The following is a 26,393-nucleotide window of genomic DNA, read 5'->3' on the forward strand; positions in this document are numbered from 1 at the left end:
CATGCGGTCAAGTGACAGCTGAGTTGCTGGCTGGCCAAGCTGGCCCCACCTGCCCGCCCCAGGCCTGCTGGTTGCTTCCTGGGGCGCCTTGGCTTTCCGGGACCAGGGCCTGCTTCCTTACGCTTGCGGGCCATAGGGCCGAGTTCGGAGGGGGCGGCCAGAGGACAGGATGACGAGCCTATCTTTGAGTCCAGGTTGCTGCCGCCCAGTGAGCTACAGTGAGTCCCAGGGCCAGGGTCCAGGCAGCTTGGGGCCGCGCACTCCAGCGCCCTGGAGAGGAGCAGCAAAGAAATGTGGACACTTTAACCCACCACCACCCATGACGCCAGATCCATTCCTTTCATGACACATTTTAGGATTTGCCACCAGAAATGCAGTCTGTGTTAAGGTACTCAGGCCTTCTCGAGGGATAGGAGTCTCTGATCTGAATGGGTTCTTACCTGCTCACGTCCTGTTCATCTTGGGCAGGTTCCTCACTTTTGACCACTTCTCATCACATCTTAATTCTTCTTTCTGTTGCTTTGTTACTTTTGTCTTTGGAAAGCTCAAGATGAGAATTCAAGTGTGCTTACTCATTTCCTCAGTCTTGATGTTCCATTTCTTTGGTGTTTCTGTTTACATTTTTTATTTTAAGCCACCCACTCCCTTTTGTAAGATCTGGGGTATAAACTTTTGGAGAAACTCACCAGCAGAATTTCTTTAAAAACAAACCCTGGCACTCCCCGGTCATGGGTTTTGCTGGCGGGATCCGGGATCATGGGGCTGTTTCCTAGGCCTCTGTGCACATGAATCAGTGTGCATTTGCATGTTCTGCTTGACTTGCTTCAAGTAAACTCTTCTGTGTTTCACACCCATGTAAGGCCCACTGACTTCTAATGAGTTCTTTCTGGCGCTTAATTCATCTGGTCCAACACATCCTCAAGGTGTTAGCTCTACTGTATTCAAAGTATTTCACATTTATTTTCTTTAAACCTCTCAACATCCAGCATTCTAAATATATGCTACTGCAAATTAGAAAGATTGACAATTTGTAAAGTTCCTGAACATGGATTTAAATCTAGTTTTTAGTTTCAAAGCTGATGGACACATGGATCTTTGGGCTGTAGAGAGTAAATTAATAGATAAACTGGCTCTTTGAAACTCAACATTAAATTAAAATCTTAATTAGAAATAACTATATCAGAAGAGGGGGTTAAATTCTCAGACTTTAGCATGCATTAATGATAAGAGGCAAGTACTGCTTAAACAAATTCCATGTGGTTGGCATATCCTGGTGGTGATTCTTGAATTCTACAGACTCTATGGGTCTGCAATGGATAGAAGTCTCATGACTTGGTAACTGTGGGATCTTGGATAATTTGTGCATGTGTGTGTTTCACTTTTCTCTGCTGTAAAATGAGTGCCTTAAACGTCTAGGGCTGAGATGTGGGATGGGGGCTCACATATTGTCAGCCTGTAATATGTCAGGCTTTAGCGTCCTCTGCACGTGCCTCACTTCAGTCCTGCAGTGTCCCCGTGGGTAGCACTCATGATTCCTACTGAGTGAACTCCAGAGCAGGAATCTGAATTTGCCTGTGAAGCCTGAGTTCCATGCAGCAAATCACCTTCATACCATCTTTCTCCTTGTAATTGAGCAAGATAAAACGTGTGGGCAAGAAAATCAGCCTTGGGAAAAAAATATTAGTGTAAAATGATCATTTTTTTGAAGTCGAATAAGGGAAGACAAGGGTGGGTTGCCCCGAGTTATTGTGGGTCCCGTCTCAGGCCAGACCAGTGAGGCAGGCCGCTGAACCAGGCTTGGTCATTATAAGCTCCCAGAAGGGCAGGGGATGGTCAGACCACCCAGGGCCGGCCTGGCCGTGTGGACAGAGTGTGAACTCTGGTGCCCTCACTGCCCATTGGCTGCCTGCTCCTGACTCAGGCTCTTTGGTTCTCGGGTTTCTCACTTTTCACTGTGAACGTTATCCCTGCTTCTCAGGGGCGTGTGAAGAGTGGCTGGGACACAGGCCCACAGCTGGCCTAGGACGTGTGAGCTGGAATCTCTCAGAGCATCAGCTCTGGGGGGGCGGCGTCCCTGTCATGATTCCCACCCCATGTCCTCTGTCAGGACGGTCAGTGACGGGCCTGGAAGGACAATGGGCTGTGGTCTCTGCGTGTGGTTGCCAGGGAGCTCATGAGAAGGTCCAGCTACCCCTTTGTTTGGCAGATCCGTGCCAGCTGTGGCCGCAAGCACAGAGGATCAGTTCAAGCTTTTACTGACCAGTTTCTTGGGGAAAAACACTCAGAGGGAAAAGGCTGGACCCAGAGCAGCTGGGCGCTCCACAGGCCTGCGGGAGCAGAGTCTGGAGGCCCCGAGCCCTGCCCAGGCCAGCGCGCCCTCTCAGCCCTCCCCAGCCCCAGGGCAGGGGCGGCCTGCGTGGGCTCTGGAGTAGTGCCTCAACCACACAGCACAGACGCAGGGTCAGGCGCACTCCTGTTTCTGAAAGCGGCTCCTGTGCTATCTTGGGTGGCTTTCGTAGCCTCAGGCCAGGTGTGGGCCTGATGTGTCATTGATATGACATATTGGGTAGGTTTGAAGTTCCAACCTAAACATGCCTGTGTTAAAATTTATTATTCATGAAAGTAATTTAAAAATATAACAAAGTTTAAGACATGGAGACAACACTCATCATTCTCCACTCAATACAGCCGTGTTTTATTTTAGTGCATTTCATTCCAGGCTTATCTATATGGATACTTTTTTTTATAGCTTGTTTCATTGTATATGTAAAATTTTGTCTCCTGCATTTTCATTTAATGTATTATATGCATTTTGCATATAACTGGGTGGCCTTTATAATTCTTCATGGTTGCCTAATATTCTTTTGAGGGGCTGTGACATAATTTAACCAACCTGTCGATGAATATTTTAAGTTTCTTCATTTTTTCTTTTATGAACAATGCTGCAACATCCATGCATAAAATTTTTTCCTTATTTTGAGTTAGTTCATGAGGATAAATTCACAGAAACAAGATTTCTCAGCTTAACTATTCTGTGTCTTTCCAGTTCTTGATATATGGTGCCAAATTACTTTCCAGTCAAGCTCAACTAATTTACACCCAATCCTTTTCCTTTTAAATAAGATAGTGAGACATTTGTAGCCCATGTTGTAATAACACATACTGGAATCATGCGGAAGACATCCCAGGCAGAAAATGGACATGTAAATAAGTGTGCCAGAGAGAAAGAATCCCACTGTCTGTCCCTGGCAGGGGCTGCCCACCTTGCCCCATGCAGAACATAAGCGGGAGAGGCACGCAGCAAGCACCCCTGGAGCCTGCCCAGCAGGCTGGCTTCCCTACTCCTCTTGGGGTTGGGTCTCTCTGTACAGAGTCCTGCTACAGCTTATTCACATTAGGGGTGCTGCATCTGGATTCTGTAATGTGGTCTAAATAATCTTGTAGAAAAAGAGCTTGGAGCTGTGGCAAAACCAACATTTTACAATGGGTTCAAATGGAATCCAGACTCCAGAGTACCACATGAGCCCCCATTCCCATTCACTTATCTGTGAAGTGGGCTAACGAGGCCTGAGTGTGCTGTTGGCACAAATTCATTCTAAAAGAGGAGTTTGAAATGAATAAAGACCTTTTGAGAAAAATCGATTTAGGACAACCCTTCTGGAGTTTTTGGGTAATCAGTTCAGTCACTCAGTCATGTCCAACTCTTTGGGTAATGCTCACATGGCAATTAGCCATTGAACTATAAATCAAGGGAAGGTTAATGAGAACATGTAAATTTTAAATTAATTAAAATGCTGTACAGTTCCCATTTACTGTTGCTCATTTGCTAGAAACTTCAGCAAATGTCTCCCCACATCTCACTGAGATGCTCACGAGTTTATTTCTTGGTTGCATACGACATATGTCTTTTGAGATGTTCCTCCTACATGGTATTTCTGGTCCTCTAGCCGCGTTCACTAGTTTTATTTTTTTAAAAATCCATGTGGTTAAGTTTCTAACCCTGGGTTCCTTTGGAGTCCTTCACATAACATTTTCCCCTGTAGACGCTCTTCAAAACAGACCCAAGATTTGGAGTCCATGGAGGGTCTCACCCATCCCTCCCTGGAGCCAGTTCTGACTCAGGTGGTTCCCTGGAACTGAGCTGGCCGGGGCCCCTGGGGTGAGGACCGGTGGTGGGGATGAAGTGCGGGCTGGCGACACCTACTGGTTAGGAGGTGGTGTTGCAGCCAGTGCTATGCGCCCTCGTCCACCTGGGAGCCCAAGCGAGGGGGTCGCAGCTGAGCCTCTAGAGCCCTGACCCCGAGGTTGGGTGCCGCGGTGGGGTGGTGTCCTGGAGGCGGCGAGCGTACAGGAGGCTGGTGGCATGGTGTGGCTCCTGGAGGTGGAGGGGAGCGCGCCGTGATCCGAGGCCGCTCAGGGTGTCCCCGCTTCTCACTGCAGTGCCGCTCGGTGCTGGCTGGGCTGTTGCTTGCGGAACTTCTCTCCTGCCGCTTTTCCCCTCTGTTGGGAATTATTTTTTAACATTAAAAAAAATTTTTTTTGACCTTTACATAAGTCATGGGGGAAAATCTTTCTAAAACCCTTTTTTTGTTGTTTGTTTGTATTTTTTTTTTTTTTGTAAAAAGACATTTTTGAGTCAAGTTTGCTGCTTCAGCTAATGTTAAGAATCCCAGAACAGGGAGAGAAGCAGCAGTTAAGGGGCTGTGTGCACACTCCAAACTGGAGAAGCCGTTTGTTTCCTGCTTACAAGAAGAAAGAGGTGGAATCAGCCCACGTGACAGAGAAAGAGGCCGTAAATGGCAGGCACTCAGCTCACCTGCAGGCTCTGCTCCATCACCCACTGCATGGATGTTTAGGACCTGGCCCAGCAGCTGTCTTGCATCATAAACTCCTTCCGAGGAATAAGGAATGTTAATAGCCCTACTGGTGGTCCCTCTGCCCGGGGCCACCTGCTGCTTTGGGGGTGGGGAGGTGGATTGATTGCTCTGGGAAGAGGATTGTGGTGTGAAATAGCTTGCTCCTAGGTGTGTGTCGCCTTACAACATTGGCTTTAAAATCAGGAAATGCTGACTCACACCTTAGTTCCCTGAAGGATGTGGAGAGGACTTAACATTGCCATTAAAACTGGACGGATGCCCTAGAAATACACGATTAATAAATACAAGAGTGTTTAATATGATTATTTTCCTTTTATGTAGGTGTAAGATCTATGCACACACTATTTTTAGAGCAATTTTAGATTTACAGAAAAAATGGGAACATAGTACAGAGTTCCCATGCCAACTATAACCAGTCCCTTATTATTAAAGAACCAGTATTGATAACGTTATTATTAACTACTTTATTCAGATTCCTGAGTTTCTCCTTAATGTCCTTTTTCTGTTTCAACAGCCTGTCCAGGTACCAATTTCATTTAGTCATTGTATGTCCTTAGGCTCCTCTGGGCTGTAATGGTTTCCTGCCTTCCTTGATTTGATGACTTTGATAGTTTTGAGGAGGCCTGGTCAGAGATTTTGTAGAATATCCCTCATTTGGGGTTTGATGTTTTTCTCATGACTAATCTGAAGTTACATGTTTAAGGGGGTTCCCTGGGGACTCAGTGGTAAAGAATCCACCTGCCAATGCAGGAAATGAGAGAGGGTTCATTCCCTGGGTCAGGAAGATCCCCTGGAGGAGGAAATGGCAACCCACTCCAGTGTTCTTGCCTGGGAAATCCCATGAGATAGAGGAGGCTGGTGGGTTATATAGTTCGTGGTGTCGCAAAAGGGTTAGACATGACTTAGCGGCTAAACAACATCAACCACAGGTTTGGGAGTGTAACATACAAGATAACATAGGAATGTTAAAATATGAATGATAAAATATGAATAAATAAATAAAATATAAATAAAATATGAATGTTAACATATGAATGATAAAATATGAATATATTTTGACAAGTCCAAGAATGGGCTCGTTATGGGCAGAAAGGAGGAAGTTCAGTGGTTGGAGTAGGATAATCAAGAGAGGAGTAAAGACTGGGTCTTCATAATGGAAGAAGGAGGTTAAATGTTGTCAGTGAACATGGACTCAGAGTTTAGATGATATGAGAATTCGCTGGGACCCTGCCAGTTATGTCATTTTAGGGGCTGGGATAGAGATGTTTCCATGTTGCATATTGGGTCTGAGTCCCAGAGAGGCACCCTGGGCAGCCTCGGGTGATGGGGCTGGACTGGGACTGACTTGTCAGGCCAGCACGTGTCCAGACCTTGCCTCTGGTGCTCCAGGTGCCAAGCTTCCAGGTGGGGGAGGCTGCAGGGCTGACAGACATCCATCTGTATCGCCTCAGGGATTCAAATAGGAAGATTTTCACCAAATTAAGGCAACTGACGGACCATGTGTGGAGGGAGTGTGCAAGGCGGTGCGATAGGTGCTCTGCTTGTTAGCGAGGTTAGGTAACAGGGGATGCATCGTGGGGATACTGCAGCTCGTGACTTTAGCACAAGCCATTGTTCCAGCTGCCAAATACGGAGCGACGGTGTCTCTCACAGCCTGCTTTTCTCTGAGGGACACACAGTAAAAAAGTGAACGGATGACCTTTATCGTAACAGATGGCTTACTTATGAGCAAGTGATTCTGTGTGAAGCAGCGTGTGACTTTGAACCCACAGCAGAAACTTGCCCCTCTCCCATTGAGTTTCTTGGGCCAGGTTGGAGTAAGGAGTGTGAAACTTTAAGAGTGTCAGTCAAGCCAAGGGCTCTCCACTCTGTGCATTAGAGCTGCCTGGGAACCTCCGAGAAAACACCCAAGACTAGACCCCAAGCTCGGAGGTTGCGATGAAGCAGGCGAGGGCAGTCCTGGCGTCTGGGAGGCTGGCCTTGCCGTCTCATTCATTCTCCAGCTCTTTTGCCGTGCAGGTCCTGATTCTTTTACTCGCACCCCTGTTGACTGTCATGTGAGTGAAGGTCAGGTGGTTGCTGTTGGAAGCTCGCCTGCGCTCTTCCTCCAGCGGAACAGCCAGTTCTGCCAGCGGGTCCCTAAGTGATGAAGCTGGCCGACCTGGGGCAGAGCCCATCGCTGCTGCACTCAGGATGCGTGTTCAGGCAGGGCGGGGGCCGGGGCCCAGTGCTGCTGTGGTCTGTACACTACTTGGTATCCCCCTTCCTCCTCCAGTGATGACAGGGAGGGAAGCGAACATTCTTCCTCTTAAACCATTCCAGTGGGGACTCTGATTTAGAAGCAGAAGCTACTCTCTTTTACAAATGCAGAGGTGCCAGTGTCAGCCGGAATACAGGCTTCTAGTTTTAAGAGAGCCTAACCCAGCTGAGGGGCCCCGTCCAAGCCTTCTTGCCTTCTTTGCTCAGGACCCTTTCTCAATGAATTAAAACTCCTTTTGTCACCTTGTCAGTGGGTTACACGCCCTAGGTAGAAAGAGTAGACACATTTCCTTCTATCAGCGGCTTCCTCATCCTCTGGTGAGAGGGCCTGACTGCTCCCTGCACCACCTGGGGGGCCGCCACCTGAAGTGTTGGAGGACTCTGCAGTTACGCTGTGATCACTTCGGAGGGAAAGTTCTGGGGGTAGGGGTCTAGGTCTTCAACAGAAAACTACATCCACTGTCTAAAATTTGCTTTCAAGCAAACTGCTTAGCAGTTTTCTGTTCTTAGCTTGGCAATGTGCTCTTAAGAAATGGGCTGTGGAAAGAGAAATTATCACATCTTTTTATCACATCTTTTTAACACATCTGGCAACCTGGCTTTTTTCCCCCAAACTAGAATGTTGTTCCTGGTGGTGGCAATTACTGAACAGTCATTAAATAACAGTGAAAAGTAGACATTTGATGAGAAAAGATTCAAGAAGTCATTCAGATGGTATTTTTGGTAACTTGATCTGCCTCTGAGCATACGGTCTAGTCAGCTGAAGGAATTTAATGGTGGCAAAATGTATTTCAGTAAGCAGGGAGTGAAAACAACCTGTTTATTTTCTGTTTCTCCTCCCCAGTGATATTTTTACCTTGGCTAATAAATATTGCATTAGGCATTTAAACTTTGTGAAGGCAGCCTTTGATAGTTTAGCCATATACGATTATTCTTTGTAATCTGGTTTTGTATGTGCAGGCATGTTTACTTTGGTGGTGGTTTGTAATTCACACGTGTTACCATGGGGGAATAGTCTCTGTGTTGGGTGGTGGTGAAGAGGTCAGGTGAGGCGGAGTGACAGCTCGCTGCACAGACTTGCACATGTGAGTAGCCGCTGGGTGCTGCAGCTTTCTGTCCGTCTGGGATGCGGCCTCGTCTATGCCTGCCTCCTCTCAGAAGGGGTCTGGGACCCCCTCTCCCCGACACCCCTCTCCCCTCCCAGCTCACTCACTGGAAGCTGCCCTGGCCCCGTCTGGCCTTCAGATGGCCCCGGCTCCGGCTGCTGTGTTGGTTCGTGAGAGACTGTGGGCCAGAACCAGACAGATCCTTGGCCTTCTGATGGTGTGCGAGGTATGAAGTGTTTTTTGTTCTAAGTGAAGAAGTTTGAGGGGACCTGTTTGGCAGCAGCTGGTAACAGCAAGAAGTCACCCAGCCCTTCTGACTGTCCCCTCACCTGCAATGTGAGGGCTGACCTAGTGCCCTTAGCAAGGTGGAGGCTGCCTGCTGAGCCTCAGGGGTCACCTGACACTGGCTGTGCCCCGACCCTGACGGTTGCTTCCCACCTCTGTCCAAGCCCCCCTCCGCCCTCCCTCTTGGCCCAGCCCCCCACCACCAAGACTGACGCTTTGTCTCAGGCAAACACCAAGCCCACATTTTATTTATTTCCTCTTATTTTGAAACAGAGACAGATCATATTGGAAATATACTGCAGAAAGTTATTTTAATAACTAAGCCTGTTTACCCTTAATTTTCATAACTATTCAACAAACCAACCTATTGGATTTACTGTTTCTGAAACTAACGTCATTTTGTTAAAAGTCATTGCTCCTTTATCTACTTAGAAATAGGATGGATTTTGGCTGCCACACTCTTTAATTATGGTAGATAAATAGGCATTTTTCAGTTGTTTATTTTCATTTGATCTCATTCATGGCCTGATTTAATTCAGGCAATAGACTGCTTGAACTTCAGGCAATAGACTGCTTCTGCTGTATGCATTTGTAAGAGTAACGCGTACCTTGAGCTTTTGGACTGAAAACTAACCAAATTCAAGTATCTAGTAGTAATAACTACCTGGCAGGTGAGTCAGTGAGTAGGAGGGCAGTAGTTCATGTTTGCAGTATCATGCCAAATGCCATCTGAAAAGGGAGAGTCTCGGTGCCCTGGCCGATGCTTTCTGCATCTTTCTGAGGCTGCATGTGAGTCTATCCAGGGCTTAGTCCAAACTATGAAGTCACGCGGGGCCAGTGGCCTCCCCTCAGTCTGGTCAGCAGAGAACCCACATTTCCTGACAGAATGTAGCTTTCGCTTAGAACCACCAAGCCCGCCTGGTGTGCGTGTACCTGCAGCGTCTTCTGTGTGTGGGTGAGTCGTTCCGTAGTCAGTGTCAGCATCCCTCTTTGGGCAGGAGGAGCACAGCAGAGGTGGAGCTGCATCCTGGGAAATAAAAGCAGGCTTATGGGTCGGATCACAGGCTTTGGTTTTGGATTCTCTGCAACTTTTGACCCAGCCAGCATCAAACCACATCATTACTCCACTAACCTGAGCAGTTTATGCTTGTCACTGAAGAGAGGCTCTGTCTATCCCTGCGTCATTTTCTCTTAACACAGAGAAAACATCTCCGGCAGCGCATCCTGGATACCAGCAGATACTGGGTGAAGGAGCCACTCCATATGATTATATTCAGTGTTTCCATTTTTAAATGGAGCCTCCACTGATGAGTGTGTGTCTTACAATATGTGTAAATGTGTGAGGGGGATGGTTGTAATGAAAAGTTTCCTCTGCAAAGTGAGCAAAGCCAGTAAAATTAATCTGAGTAAATAGAGTGAGGATTTTTTTTCGATTGCATTTATTATTGAGCAGTTACCCTAAGACCACCCCCATGCTGGGTGCTATGGTTACAAAAGAAATGTGCCAAAGACCATGCCCATCCTCTGCCTTGAAAGGACCTGTGTTGCTTTTAGATATTGACCTTTAGTGGATTCCAGGCAGGACGTGTGATCAAGTGCTCATACCTGGGTCTGTCCCCTGGGACTCCCGGGGACCCTGCAGTGCTTTAGCCCCACACCCCCATCTTCGAGAAGGCAGGCCTCTTACTCAGCCCCACCACCAGCAAAGCGGAACTGTGGCCAGAGCCCGGGGCTCCGGCTCCCAGGCCAGGCCTCGTCTCAGCGTGCGATGTGTCTCTCCCGTCCCCGGCATGCGAGCCCCTCCTTTCTCCCTGGACCGTGTTCTCACTCTGGTTGCCTTCCTCCCATCTCTTTTCCTGCTTGTGGTGTCTCGGGGCAACCCAGCATCTCCAGGACAGACTCCTCTTCCTTCCTAGTGCCACCCCTGCCCTCCCCTGATGACTTCCCCGCGTGTCTTGTGGATGACTGACCCCATGCCAGTTCCCTCCCACCTGCGACCCCCCAGCAGTGCCCCCAGTCCAGCCTCCTCACCTTCGGCCTCCGTCACCACAGCAGAGTGACATTCCCACAACACCGGTCTCCGACCTCCTCCCTGTCACTCTGCTCCCTCGTTTTCCTTGTGGGGTCTGCTCTGGACTCCGCTGAGGGGCAGCGGCCCCAGGCACGGGTCATGATGTCCCAGGGTGGGCGTCACCTGCACCCGCGTGCTGAGTCGCTTCCGTCATGTCCGACTCTGCGACCCCGTGGACTGTAGCCCACCAGGCTCCTCTGTCCATGGGGTTCTCCCGGCAAGAGTACTGGAGTGGGTTGCCCTCAGCCCTTCCCAAATGTTCAGCAACAACATGGGGTGGTGACAAGCCGTGGATGGGCAGACCTGCGGCAGACAGTTGTGTGGGCATCATCTCAGCCAGTGGCTCTGATGGGCCAGCCCGACCTAGAGGAATTTACAGTGCCCTATCACATCCTGAGGGGATTAGGAAATGCACCGTTGTTCCGCAGGTTTGACTGTGGTGGTGGTGGACGGGAGCTGTCTTCTCTAAGGGTGGGACACGGGGAGGTTTGAGACTCTGAGCGCTGGGCTAGACTCCAGCCTTGCAATGTGCTCTGACTCCGCGATTGGTGCCTCAGCCTTTTCATCAGCAGAATGGGACAGTACTAACATTGTAAGGAGCATGGACACGTGGGCAGGGTCTAGGATGGGGTTCAGCCCTAGCAAGTGCCCGGTGAGTGTTAGCGGCCTAAGTGCTCCTCTTCCCTCCCCTCTCCCTCCTCCTTGTCCCCTCCTCCCCCTCCCCACCCTCCTCTCGGAGCAGGTAGTCAGTGTGATGACTTGCACTTTTTGACTGAGTGCAGGACTAAACAGTCCTTTGTGGATGACTCCCTAGACACCTATTCTTGGATTTTTGTGATACTGTGAGAAATCAGGCCCCTGTAACTTGGTTCCAACTGGGCCCTGGCCGGCCATCCACATCCTGCTTTCTAAAGGGCCGACTTGAGCTGCTTGCCCGTTGTGTGACCTGGACAGTTTGCTTAAGCTCTCTGGTCTCCTGTGTCCCTGCTGCTGGATAGGACTGATAAAATGGCAGGCTCGTTGCCAGGATGAAAAGGTATCTTCGAGCAGTGCCTGGTGCATCGGTGTTCATCACTGGTGCTTAGCATCCCGTCGCCGCTGGGACTTTGCGGTGCCCTCGTTATAGAGTCGGCCCTCATCTTTGGCCTCAGTTCTGTGGTGGGCTCGCTTCGTTGCCACATGGCCGGGGTGGGGCGGGGAAGTGTAGAGACAGGTCAGGGAGTTTTACATACGGACTGGTCAATATCGTTTGTGCGAAGAAGATGACGTTTATTTTCTGAGAAAACGTTGACGGTTGACTTACCAATGTTGATGTGGTGAACATTGCAGTGTGGTGGCCCCACCTGCGGCAATTCGCTTTTTGTTTACTTTTGATTTTATTCAAGTACAAGGTTAAATGGTGTGATTGGTTAGCCAGTGTGTGTAGTAGCCCAGATGCCTGTGGGAAAAAGTTATTAGCCACAAAATGTTACCAGCAAGCTACAAAACAAAAATTAATAAAGCTTAATTAATTAGAAGTCTACACAGTATGATTCTGGTAGCTTCATTGCTTGCTGGATTTAGTATTCACATGTCTCCTTATATTGTGAAGGCACAGAGGTCAGAGTCTCTCTCTCCCTGGCAGTTGCCAAGATTGTCTTGAAATCTTGGCCAATAGTAAATTGAAAGTTTATTTGTAACCAAGTAATCTCAAAAGTCAAATTATAAATATCCTTCAAAAAATTTTTTGCAGCAAAAAGTATTTAAATGGAGTAGGTGCTGTGCATGCTAAATTGCTTCAGCCGTGTCCAACTCTTTGCACCCCTATGGACTGTAGCCCACCAGGCTCCTCTGTCACATGGGATTCCCCAGGCAAGGATACCGGAGTGGACTGCCGTGCCCTCCTCCAGGGGATCTTCCTGACCAGGGATCAGTCCCCCATCTCGTAGTCTCTCACGTCTCCTGCGTTGGCAGGCGCGTTCTACCAATAAACAGTGCCCCCTGGGAAGCCCAGATGGGTCCAGATGCAATTTAATTCATTCGTTACAGTGCAGGCTGAAGTGAAGTGAAGTGAAAGTCACTCAGTCGTGTCCGACTCTCTGAGACCCCATGGACTATACAGCCCTTGGAATTCTCCAGGCCAGAATACTGGAGTGGGTAGCCTTTCCCTTCTCCGGGGGATCTTCCCAACCCAGGGATCGAACCCAGGTTTCCCGCATTGCAGGCGGATTCTTTACCAGCTGAGCCACAAGGGAAGCTAGGATCTTCAAAAGTCATACCACTTGGAGGCCCGAGAAGGCCTTGTGATAAGTGGGTGGGACATTCCTCCCATGATCCCTCCCTTGCTGGGATAAACCAGCTTCATTTCACCTCAAAAGCAACTGAAGGACAAGCTGGCCTCCAGAGGAGGCAGCTTAGGCCCAATTACTCTGTAACTATTCTACCTTTTGAATAAAAATACAGCTTACTGGCAGAGCCAGTTGCGTTTAGGGAAACCATGTCTGATTTGGCCCAGCCCCTGAGAATTACTCTTTCTGCAGATCTCACTTTACATTGTTTAGAGCCAAATTGTGTCTAGCGGTCACACAACCCTTGCTGGCTGGAGGAATGCTGGCTGAACAAATCCAAGCAAGACTGGCTTGGTTTCCCCTGAGGGAGACGGCGTCTTCATAGCATCTGCTGGGGAAATGGCCAATTGATGATGCTTGACCCACAGACGTCTGCCTGTGTGGGAGGATTACGAGCCATGGAGTATTGTTGATTTGGGGGTATATACAGAAACCTTTCTTATGGTATTCACAGAAATCAGGTCCCAAGTGGTTGAAAAATATATTTAGCTCTGTGGTCACGAGGTTGTTATTTAATTTGATTAGTGTTGATAGATTAGAGTAAATTGTTTGCGCAGATGAGTTGAATAAATTCTGCCAGAGCTTCTATCATCTGGTTTTACATTAAGCGCTTAATTTGTAGCCCTATTAGCCGGAAGGAAAGCTCGGCTATCCTTTCCCCTCCCTCCACTATTATTCAGTAGAATTACAGAAATCACTTAACAACCTCTGAGCCTGGTTCAATTGCCCGAGGGAGACTCTGGTCCTATGGTACCCTTAAGCTGTAGAAGGCATCCCAAGAGCTACCCTGATTTTAATGGCTTTGATTTAGCCACTATTGAATTCTCTTATTTAATCTAGTTTCCCTGTCTCCCTTCTCCACTCTCCCCAGGTCTCCAGAGTATTTCTTTCCATACATAAGTGTTATACATAGAAAACGGAGAAAGAAAAGCAGGTCCCACACTTCTGTCCTCGGGTCTCCACCACCGAGCAGGTCTGGGGTGCGATCCTATAGACGGGAGATGTCACCTTGCTGTGTCCCCAGCGCCCACTCGCCTCGAAAGACTCACTGTTTGTTGACCTGAAGAATGGAGGTGTGCTCCAGGAGCCTGTCAACTCACTTGGTATCTTTTCTCCCCCAGGAGGACTGGAGCGACATTGACCCAATTAAAAAGAAAGACCTTCATCACAGCGACGGGGACGAGAAGGCGCACAGCATGGAGACCCTCCCTCCAGGTACTGCAGCGGCCTCCAGGGCCAGGCCAGCCCTGGGCTGCTGGCGGTGGGGGCCTGCCTTGCCCATTGTGAATGAGCTGGATGTGGCGTTGGAGCGAGTCCCCTGTCGGGTAGAGAGTGGATTTCACAAGGCAGGGGGGACACTGCCCAAGAGCAGCGTTCTGCTGCCTTCCTTCAAGCCCTAAGTGCCTTGTGAAATGACGTTCCTGCAAGGTGACCAAAATTTCTTGAAAGAAAAAATAGAATTAAAAATACACGATGGTATGTATCAGTTCGTTGATTTTTTTTTTTTAAACAGACTTTATTTTTTTAGAGCAGTTTTAGGTTCTCAGCAAAAGTGAGCAGAGTGTACAGAGGTTTCCATATACTCCCCGCCCCCACACACAGTCGCTCCCACTATCAACATCCCCCACCAGATGGGACATTGTTACAATCAATGAGCCAACACGGATACATCAGAACCACCACAGTTTATGCTAGGACTCACTGGTGGTATTCTATGTTCAGTGACATGCATGCACCACTATAGGATCACACGGAGTAGTTTCACTGCCCCAGCAATCCTCTCGGCTCTGCCTAGCCATCCTTCCTTCCCCCAACCCCTGGCAACCACGGATCCTTTACTATCTCCATGATTTTTGCCTTTTCCAGAATGTCATAGTTGGAATCAAATAGTATGTAGCCTTTCCACACTGACTTCTTTCACTTAGTAACATGCATTGAGCGTTTATCTATGTCTTTTCGTGGCTTGATAACCCTTTTGTTTTTATTGTGAATAGTATTCTGTTGTCTGGATATATCAATTTATTTATCCATTCAGCTAGGAAGGACATTCAGAAGGATATCGTGGTTGCTTCCAACTTTGGCAGTTATGAATAAAGCTGCTGTAAACATCTGTGTTCAATTTTTTGTGTGTGGACATAAGTTTTCAATTCATTTGGGCTAATACAAGGATCATATGGCAGGAACACACTTATAAGAAACTACCAAACTATCTTCCAAAGTGTCTGTACCATTTTACACTCCCACCAGCAGTGAATGAGCGTTCCTGTGACTCCACATCCTCACCAGCGATTGGTATTGTCCCTGGTTTTTAGTCTGGCCCTTCTAATAGGTTGGAAGTGATAGCTTATTTGGCAGGTGGGTTCTTTACCACTAGAGCCACCATATGTTTTTCTGTCATACGTACAACTTCGTTGTGGAATTGTCTATTCAGGTCTTCTGCCCACATTGAAACTGGGCTCTTCATTTTCTTACTGTTAACTTTTAAGAGTTCTCTGTGTATTTTGGATAATTGTCCTTTATTGGATATATCATATGCAAACACTTTCTCTGTCTGTGGCTTGTCTTCTTATTCTCTTGACAGTGTCTTTCTCAGAGCAGAAAGTTTTAAGTTAATGAAGTTTAGCTGTATCAGTTCCTTCATAGATTATACCTTCAATATATCTAAAAAGTCATTGCCATATTCAAGGTTACCTAGATTTTTTTTCCTGTTTTTTCTCCTAGGATTTTTATTATTTTGTGTTCCGTATTTAGGCCTGTGATCCATTTTGAGTTAATTTTTGAGAAGTGTTTAAGGTGGCAGGGTCTGTGCCTAGATTTTATTCCTTTCATGTGGATACCCAGTTGTTCCAGTTTTAGTTATTGAATAGGCCATCATTGTTTCCTTGTTGCCTTTATTCCTCTGTGTTTATGTGGGTCTGTTTCTGGGCTGTCTTCTCTGTTCCAAAGATCTGTCTGTTTATTCTTCCCAATACTACTTTCCCTTCAGATTTCATCTTGAAGTTGGGTAATGTTAGTCTTCCAGTTTTGTTCTTTCCCTTTAATCTTGTGTTGGGCTTTCTGGTTTTTTGTTTTGCCTTTTCATATAAACTTTAGAATTAGTTTGTTGATACTCACAAAATAACTTGCTGGGATTTTGATTTGGTTTGTGTTGAGTCTACAGATCAAGTTAGTAAGAATTGACATTTTGACAATATTGGGTCTTCCAATTCATGAATATGGAGTATCTATCCATTTATTTAGTTCTTTTTAAATTTTTTTCATTAGAGTTTTTTGGTTTTGGTCATATAAATTTTTGTGTCTATTTTGTTAGACTTGTAACAAAGTATTTCTGTTTTGAGGGTGCTAATGTAAATGATATTGTGCTTTTAATTTTAAATTCCACTTGTTCATTTACTATAGGAAAGCAATTGACTTGTGTATTTATTGTATATCCTGCAATTATAGCAAGGATAGTTATAATTACTTAACAGTTCCAAGAATTTTTTGTTGTTGATTCTTTCAGTTTTTCTACATAGATAATCATGTTACCTGCAGACAGTCTTATTTCTTCCTTCTCAATCTGTATTATACCTTTTGTTCTGTTTTCTTTTCTTACTGCATTAGCTGGGACTTCTAGTGTGATATTAAAAGGGAGTGATGAGAGAAGACATTCTTGCCCTGTTCCTGATCTTAGAAGGAAAGCTTTTAGTTTCTCACCATTAAATATGATGTTAGATGAAGGTTTTTTTAGATGTTCTTTACCAAGTTGAGGAAGTTTCCCCTCTGTTGGTAGTTTGATGAGAATTTTTATCATGAACAAGTGTTGAGTTTGATCACATGCTTTTCCTGCATTTGTCACTGTGATCATGGGGTTTTCCTGCTTTAACTTCTTAGTGTGGTAGATTACGTTAACTGATTTTCACATATTGAACCAGACTTGCATACCTGGGATAAATCATATTTGGTCATTGTGTAAAGTTCTTTTTTACACATTGTTGGATTCAACTTGCCAGTATTTTGTTGAGGATTTTGGTATTTATATACACAAGAGGTATTGGTTTAAATTTTTTTTTTTCTTGTAATGTCTTTGTCTGGTTTTGTTATTAGGGTTAACACTGGCTTCATAAAATAAAGTAGGAAGTATTCACTCTGCTTCTATCTTCTGGAAGAGATTACAGAGAATTAGTATAATTTCTTCCTTAAATGTTTGGCAGAATTCACCAATGAATGTAGCTGGGTCTAGTGCCATTTGTTATAGGAGGTTAGTAACTATTGATTCAATTTTTAAGATAGATATAGGCCTGTTGAAATTGCCTGTTTTTTCTTGTCTTAGTTTTGGAGATTGTGTCTTTTAGAAAATTGGTCCATTCATCTAGGTTATCAAATTTGCAGGCATAGAGGTGTTCACAGTATCCCTTTATTCTCCTTTTAATGTCCACAGGATCTGTATACTGATGTACCCTCTTTCATTTCTGACATTCTAATTAGTGTCTTCTCCCATTTGTTCATAGGTAGCCAGCCTGACTAGAGGATTATTGATTTTATTGCTCTTTTCAAAGAACCAGTTTTTAGAATTCTTTCCTATTTCTTAGCTTTGTAATTTTTATTATTTATTTTCTTTTGTTTACTTAGGATTTATTCTGCTTTTCTAGTTTTCTGAGTTAGAAGCTTAGATGATTAATTTCAAATCTTTCTTCTTTTCCATATTGTGTTGAGTGCTGTCATTTTCTTGTCATGCACTGATTTCACTGCATCACACAAACTTTGGTATTGTATTTCCATTCTTACTTGGTTTGGAATATTTTTTAGTTTCACTGAGATTTGTTCTTTGACCTATGTATTCTGTTCCTCCTTGCAGGTTTCTCAGTTTTTATGTCATGTGTTCTAATGCTCTTGTTAGGCACATACACATTAAGGATTATTATGTCATCTCAGCAGGTTGACACCTTTATCATTACGTATTGCCCTTCTTTATTCCTGGTAACTTTTCTTGGTGTGAAGTTTGTTCTGTTTGAGCTAATATAGCTCTTCCTGCCATCTTTGGTTAGTATTGGAACAGTATCTTTTTCTCCATCCCTTCACTTTTCATCTATATGTGTCTTTATATTTAAAGTAGATTTCTTGTACACAACATGTCGGTAGTTGGGGCTTGTTTTCTTTTATCCATTCTGACAGTCTGTCTTTTAAGTGGTGTATTTAGATCATGACACTGTAAAGTAATTATTATAGAGTTGTATCAATGTCTGCCGTGTTTGTTAGTCTTGTCTGTTCCTTGCTCTTGTTCTTTGTTCTGTATCCTTTTGTCTTCCACTCTTTGTCTGCCTTTTGTAGTTTTAATTAAGCATTTTATATGATTCCACTTTCTCCCGTTTTTACATTTTATTACAGATAATCCAAGTTTAATTTCAGACAACAATATCCTGCTTCACAGCACAGGTATCTAATTGCAAAATGTTATCTCTCTCCCCATTCTTTGTATCACTGCTGTCATTCATGTCACACATGTCAGTCATATACATAAATGCATATATAAGCATACAGAATCAAATATATGGTAGCTGTTATTATTTTTGAGCAAACGTATCTGTTAGATCAATTAAGAAGAAGAGAAGAAAAATTAAAGTTGTAATTTTACCTTCAATTATTCCTTCTCTGATGCTCTTCCTTTCTTTATAGAGATCTGCATTTCTGACATAAATCATTTTCCTTCTCTCTGAAGAGCTGCTTCTAACACTTCATGCAAGGCAGGTCTACTGGCAACAGATTCCCTCAGTTTTTGTGATTTGAGAAAGTCTTTATTTCCCCTTCACTTTTGGAGATTTCACAGGGTCCAGAATTCCAGGTTGATGATTTTTTTTCTCTCAACACTTTAAATAGTTCGTTGCACTCTCTTCTTGTTTGCATGGTTTCTGAGGAGAAGTTGGATATAATTCATATCTTTGTTTCTGTAAAGCTATTTTCCCCCCTCTGTCTTCTTCAAGGTTTTTTCTTTATGATTAATTTTCTACAGTTTGAGTATGCTTGGGTGTAGTTTTTTGTATTTATCCTGCATGGTGTTCTCTGAGCTTGCTGAATCTGTGGATTGCTGTTGTAGTTAACATGAGGAAATTTTCAGTCATTATTGCTTCAAATATTTCTTATATTCCTTTCTCTATTTTTTCTGTAAGTGGAACCACTTAAACCTCTTAACACCTTTTGTAGTTATTCAACAGTTCTTAGGTATTCTGTTTTGCTTTGGGTTTGTTTTTTTTTCCTAGTCTTGTTTTTTATCTTCAGTTTTTATTTTGGAAGTTTCTGTTGTCATATCCCCAAGCCCTGAGATTGTCTCATCAGCCATGTCCAGTCACCTCAAAGTCATTCTTGATTTCTGTTAGTATTTTTGATCTCTACCATTATCTTATAATTCTTTCTTAGAATTTTTATCTCTTTGCCTACGGTATTCATTTTTTCTTTCATTTTGTCTACTTTTTTTGTTAGAGCGCTTAGCATATTAGTTGTAGTTGCTTTAAATTTCTGGCCTGATAATTCCAACATCCTGCCATATGTGAGTCTGATTTTGGTGCTTGCTTTGTCTCGTCAAGCATTCCTTTTCCTTTTCAGGGTGTCTTGTAATTTTTTTTCCTAAAAGCCAGATACGATGTCCTGGGTAAGAGGAACTCCTGTAACCCAATCTTTGGTGCCATGGTAGGCGGGTCTCAGTCTCCTAGTGAGCCTGCGCCCCTGGCATCTACTTCACAAACGCATCTCAGCTTTCCCACTCAGGTGGGACGGGATAGTCAGAGTCCCTGGAGTTGGGTATTTCCCTTCCTTCGGATTGATTTGGCTCTGATAACAGCCCAGTTGGTTGGGTTCTTGAGGGCAAGCCTTACTAACAACAGATGGTGATTTAGTTAAGTCATGTCCAGCTCTTCCAGTCCAAATGGATTGAAGCCCATCTGGCTCCTCTGTCCATGGATTTTCCTGGCAAGAGTACTGGAGTGGGTTGCCATTTCCCGCTCCAGGGGATCTTCCTGACTCAGGGAACGAACCCACATCTTCTGCATTGCAGGTGGATTCTTCACTGCTGAGCCCCCAGTGTGCGCCTCCTCCTTCAGGTCAGCTCCTTCCCCTCCTCCACTGGAGGCATGAGGGCTTCTGTCTCCAGTGGTCACTCTGGGAATCCCGGGTAAGCTCCTGGAGATAAAGCTCACGGAAGTGTGGGGGCCCCTGACCTTAGCCCTCAGGCTTATCCACAGCGAGCCTCCAGTCATTCACCCTGCCCTCAGGTTTCCTCCTCACACTCTGCCTCCCACAGGTTGCTGCTCTGGGAAGTCGTGATTCTCTGGATCCACCAACTGGTCTTCCCAGTTTTAGGAGCAGCAGTTTGCCCTGTAACCTCACTTCTCTGAGCAATCTGAGAGGACTTGTTGGCTTTTCAGCTTCTTTATCTGTTGGGTTGGAGTGATAACTTACAAACTCCTGAAAACAGGAAGTTAGTGCATTAAATCTTGCTTTAATGGTGACAGAGAGTTTGATTATTAGTGTTTCTTTCTGGGACACTGTCAGTCCAGGGAGTCCAGGCCTGTGTAACACCCAGCACAGGTTCCAGCTGCACTTGACTTGGGAGCGTGTGTGTGCATTAGACATCTACATTAGATCTGCCCCCTCCCTCCCCACTGACTCGGAAGCCCCAGACCACAGCTCTTTCCCATGTGAGACAGGCATCACCCGTGTAGTGGGGAGCATCTGAACGGAACAGTTAGCTATTAAGTGTTTATTTATTATGATAACAGGATGTACTTCTGCTGTGTGGATTAATGAGAGATTTTCTGTGGGTTGTCTTATATTAATAAAACCAAGTGTTCTCTTGGACTTTAAGGCATTTGGAGAGAGAGGGAGAAGCTGTCTTCAGGACATATCCTACATGTAACTGTTTGCTACAGTCAGACCCAGTAGTTAAAATCGATGTGGCACTGACCCGGGCTTTCATGTTCTTAACTGTTAAAGAGTTGATTTCTTTATCTTTAAAGAGATAAGAATGTACTGATTTTCCTCTTTTTTGAAATATTACGAAGAACTTTTGATGAATGCACCAAATCCTTTTATTTTGTCTTTAAAGGACTTTATCTTCTTCTCTTGTTTAAAACATTTTTTCTTACTCATCCATCATATGCGTGATTTTTTCCTTTAGAAGCTATTTTGTTATGGTTAAGAAGTATATTTTCTCCAAGGATGATGGGCATGGACAGAATTCTGTGGTCTGCAAGGAACCACTGGTCACAGCACTTTCCACTCCGTAAGTAGGTTGTTTGGGAATACCGTGGCTTCCTGCGTCCTAGGTGTTGGATGTCTGGCAGATGGGAGGAAAGAGGCGGCACGCAACCTGGTGACTCCCAGCCTGGCCACAAAACCCACTGAGAGATGCAGGAGCAGATGTGAGACAGCAGTGATGCCCCCAGGCACTGGCCTCCTGTGTGCTTTAACCACACACCCTGTAAGCAAAAGCGTTTCAGGTCCAGGATGGAGGACTTTTGCCCTTAGATTCTGTGACCATTGTTTCTACTTCATCATCATGTTTTCCAGCTGGAAGCACTGAATTTCTTTTTTTCACATACTGATTTTCAGAGTGTTTCAAATAGAGTATTTATTCATCAGTTTTTTGTTTTTTGAAAATCTGTCTAATGGAGATACGTTTTATCTTTTTTCCTTGGGTGCAGAAAAGCCTTTTGGGTTTTAAAAATCAGTTTCTCTTTGTGATTCTCCCTCCTGTATCTCCTTCTCTTGTCTCCTCGGCATCTCTGATCTGATTGGTGAGAATGGTTGGCAGGTAGCAGGTGACACAGAAGGAACAGGCCAGTTGCATTTGAAGGGCCGACATCTGGTTTGAGGATGGCTGTTGGTGGAGGTTCTTGCCCAGGAGCTCCCACCCTTAGACGACTTGCCCTCTGAGAGCAGATTTTCTTCTTGCTTTTACAAGACCTCAGTGTCACTCGTGTGTTCATTGGGAACCTCGTGTGAGGGGGTGAACCTTGGAGAGTGGGTATAGAGCGGGTGAGGAAAGGAGAGTCCTGGGTAGGTTTTGGGGTAGCTAGGAGGTCCTTCCCATCCTTGGCTGGATCTTCACCCCACTGCTGTCACCCGCTGCTGCTTCACCCCCAGAGACACTTGATGTCAAGAAACAGAAATTGCGTTCACGTAAAGATGAATGAAATGGGAATGGCGAAGTGTGTGGCAGGTCTTAAATCCTGGGTAGGAGTTGCCACTGATGCTCACAGTGCTTAGCAGTTCTGCCTCTCGGGGAAGAAGAGTGAGGGGAACCAACTGTGTGTGTATTTGGCACATACGATAAACTCGACTTGAACTGGGATTTTTCAGATTGGTTAGTCGACCTTGAATAGAATTGGCCAGAATGTCCTGTGTACATTTTCTCAAGCAGCTCTTACAATGCTATGCTCCAGGGTCAGGAGGACTGCTCCCCTGACCTCTCCCCCTCCCGAGGGATTTCATGGGTTCCAGCATTGTGCTTTTAAAAAAGAAATCATGGTAAAACACATATAACATAAAATTTACCATTTTAACCATTTTGAAGTACAGAGGTCAGTGGCAGTTAAGTACATTCACCTCGTCTGCCACCGTCACTCCATCCACCTCCAGAACTTTCTCACCGTCTCAAACTGAGACTCTGTCCCCCATTAAACACTGACTCCCCATCCCCTCTGCAGCCCCTGGCACCCACCGCTCTACCTTCTTTCTCCATGAACTTGATTCTTCCAGGCACCTCATCCGTGCAGTCACGTGGTGTTTTTTCTCCTGGGACAGGCTCATTTCCCTTGCTGCAGCGTCCCTGTGGCAGATAGCGTGTGCCAGCGTCTCCCTCCTTCTCAAGGTTGGACTCGCCTCCACTGCCCCTCTGCCCCTGGGCGCCGCGAGCCACGTCCTCTGGCACCACGTGCAGCAGCCTGGACGCAGCTAACACCACGCGGCTCCTGCGACCCAGGCCTGAGGCCCCAGGGTCTGCCCAGTATCCTCTTCAGGAAAGGAAGTCGCTCTGAGTATCCCTAGAGAAACATCTGAAAAGTAAATAACCTCAGTGGCTCAACAGTAAAGAATCTGCCTGTAATGCAGGAGATGCAAGTTCCATCTCTGGGTCAGGAAGATTCCCTAAAGATGGAAATGCCACCCCACTCCAATATTCTTGCCTGGAAAATTCCATGATAGAGGAGCCTGACGGGCTGCCAGGAGCATGGGGTCATAGAATTAGTTGGACACGACTTCGCAACTGAACAACAATGACGTTATTGCTTTTAGAAATTTTAAGAAATTCAGAGAAAATTTAAGAAATTCAAAGGGGCAAAAGCAAGAGCATTGTATTCACATTTAATTCCACCACCTCTTAATGACTGCGGTTCTCCCACTGCATGCTCCCCAGTCTCACACTGGGCATACACCTGGGCGCACTCACCCCCGTGGCTGTGGTGAGCGGTCTCTGCAACCTCTCAGGGGTGCCAAGCCCAGCACGGGAGGCCTGAGCCCCAGACTTCTCCATCTCTGAGCCCGACACCATCTCCTGGGCCTTTGGGCCCCTCTGCCCACACATCCACATTGTGCCGCGTTTCAAGTCATCTACTAGATGGATAACACTGCCCAAGATCTTGGGGATTAACTGGGCAATGTACCCACACATACCCCTGTCTCCCAGCACCAGCACCTTGAGGTTCTCACCAGGTCTCTGAGAGAGGCCCCCTGCTCCACCTTCCTCCTGAAATAGCTCAGAACAGGTGACAGGCAGCCCCGACTATCTGCTTACATCCAGATTCTTACAGATACGGTACTACACTGTTCTTGCCTATTTCTTAATAAGGTAATATGTCATAAACACCTTCTCATGTCCTTAATAACGCCTGCGTTTTAAATGACAATGTGCATCCATTACTATAAGCTTATTGAGTTTTTCCTATATTATAGGACACACAGGTTTCCAGCCAGTATCTTTATATGTAAGTCTTAAAAATCTGTGTGTCCCTAATTATTTTCTTGAAATGAATTCCCTAAAGTGAAATTGCAGGGTCGGTAGCAACACATGCATTTAAGGATTTTTTTTTTTAAATATTAATGGCCAAGTTGTCTTCTAGAGGGTGCCTATACCTTGCCCCCTAGCCAACACTGAAAGCAAATCTTCTGTTGTCCTTCCCCCTTCCAATGAGTAAGAAAGCAGAACCAAGGACTTAGGTCAGGTCAGTAGCCAGAATGGGGTGGAGCTCTTAAAGCAACAGGACTCTGAGCCGTGTTAGTAGAGATGCAACACCCAAAACCATTCCCACAGCGTCCAGTGCCCCCCATGCTGCCGCCCACCCCTCAAGTATTTCATTTTCTTCTGGGCACAGGGTGTTCAGAGATGCTAATAAATTTAAATAGGTCCAGATGATGATGACTCAGATGGGGAGGAGGCTGGAAACAACATCTGATGAGGATCACTTAAATGGATGTTTTGAGAAAGGGGTGAGAAGGACAAAATGGGATCATGATGCCCAAATACTTGAAAAGGTGCCACAGAGAAGAGGCTGAGGCAAATTTTTTTTTCTTTTTATTTGAGACTCCAGAGAATGGAAGTTGCAGGGAAGCAATGTTGTTGTAGAAGGAAGTGCAAGCCGGCAGCTCCAGCTGGCTGCATGTTGGGGATTAAATGAAGAGCTCTTCACATCCGCATCCCTGGTGCCTTCTGACTTCAACACTTGCCATCAGCTTTCAGGAGAGGCCCTACCTCCTCACTCAGACCCCAGTGTGCCGGGCGGGTGGGGAGGCGGGTGCCCTCTGGAAGGGAGACACGGGGCCTGCACTGCAGGGGTGCTTCTTGGTGCTCGGTCACAGGCCCACCCACTTCAAAGTGAGTTGTCAGCCACAGTGGAAGGAACACAACTTTGAGCAGAGAGACACCCAGGTTTGAGTTGTGGTTCCATTTTAAAGTTTGACTTCCGCATCTCAGTTGCCCAGTTAGCGCAGTGGAGACTGTGGTGACGTCCCTGGTGGCCCAGGGGTAAAGGACATGCCTGCAATGCAGGAGACTTGCAGGAGACAAATTTCAGTCCCTGGATTGAGAAGATCCCCTGGAGGAGGAAATGGCAGCCTGCTCCAATAGTCCTGCCTGGAAATCCCCGTGGACAGAGGAGCCTGGTAGGCTACAGCCCATGGGATTGCAAAGGGTTGGACATGACTGAGCGACTAAACAACAAACACACTATGGTGACGGCACATGCTTTGCCGGTCACTGTGTGCGGGGCTGCCGTCCTGCGGGTGCTGGTCGGGGAGCCCTTCTTTCTCTCCTCCTGCCTCAAGTATCAGCCCCAGTTCTGAGTAGGAGGTTTGCTTTGAGACTTTTACGAATATTCGGGATGAAAAACTATATACAACGAACTAAATTTATTGTGTTTAGACACTACTACTCATAGAGGGAGAAGGAGGAATTTCTATTTACAGTTTGGAAAAGAAATATGTATTTGAAGATTCCTTGATTTCAAGCCAGGTATAGACCTCATAATGCAAATCACAGTGTTTCATGGTGGGTTTTAGTTATTTTGGCAGTACAAAGAATTGTAAATAAATTTAGAGTATTTACCCTATAGCATCTGATTTTTTTTCTTATATTGTCTTCTAACTAGCTTTTATTTTTTATTTTTTTTTTTATTTTTTTTCTAACTAGCTTTTAATCACTGTTTAAATTTTCTATCTTTTCACCCTTAAAAATGAATTGTGTAGGATCCCTTATTTCAGTAGACAGTGTCTCATAGGTGGAAAAGTCTGTCACACAAATAGTAAAGACAAATAATAGTATTATTTACATATCTTTGTCATTTAAATGGACACATTTGTTTGTAATTCTGGACTTGCCCTGGTCTTCTCTTTCCTGGCACAACATTATGACCTTCTAGAGGAAGAATATGAGGAATTTTTTCCTTTTAAGCATAGTAAAATTACATTCAATCTGAGATCAACTGAGAGGTTAAAATAAATTGGAGAGCTTTGTCCTTTGATTTAAAATTCATTCTATTTCCCTTCTTGGCTGCTTTCCCAGAAGAGGCTCGCTGTTTCACACAGGCAGGCTTTCAGTTTGTTTAAGCTGTCCTTCCCAGGGAGAATTGAGTGAAGATTTGCTGTGTGGCTATGTTGCCAGAGCAGAGTCCAGACGTCTCCCGCCACCCCCGCCCCCTGGCGGGTAGGGCTGCACCAGCAGGGCCTGTCACCTCCCCTCTGGCATCTGCTGATGCAGATGATGAGGCTGCCCTGGGGGTGTGTCAGAGGGTCCTGGTCTACCTCCGGACTGTCACACCTGAGAGGGCTCTCATCTGAAGACCATGTATGTTTTGGTGTTGCCAAATGTTTTGTGGTGTTAATCCTTTGAGCACTCAATTTCATAGATTTACATCATTGTTTCTTTAAATATGAGGTTTAGTAAAAATAAAAATTTTGAGGAAAAAATGACAGTGTTTGGAAGTGTAGTAATATTTTAAAGTTA

The 26,393-nt window shown here is 45.6% G+C and overlaps 1 protein-coding gene across 1 annotated transcript in view; it reads left to right on the top strand.

Moving 5' to 3' along the window:
• GALNT2 (polypeptide N-acetylgalactosaminyltransferase 2) overlaps positions 1-26,393 on the top strand; it is a 175,793-nt gene that overhangs the window by 79,559 nt on the left and 69,841 nt on the right. The window contains exon 2 of the mRNA XM_065922341.1: positions 14,047-14,140. Coding sequence (XP_065778413.1) covers positions 14,047-14,140 — 94 coding nt within the window. The remainder of the gene's footprint in view (positions 1-14,046; positions 14,141-26,393) is intronic.

Source organism: Muntiacus reevesi, chromosome 2, assembly GCF_963930625.1.
Source record: "Muntiacus reevesi chromosome 2, mMunRee1.1, whole genome shotgun sequence".
NCBI lineage: Eukaryota > Metazoa > Chordata > Mammalia > Artiodactyla > Cervidae > Muntiacus > Muntiacus reevesi.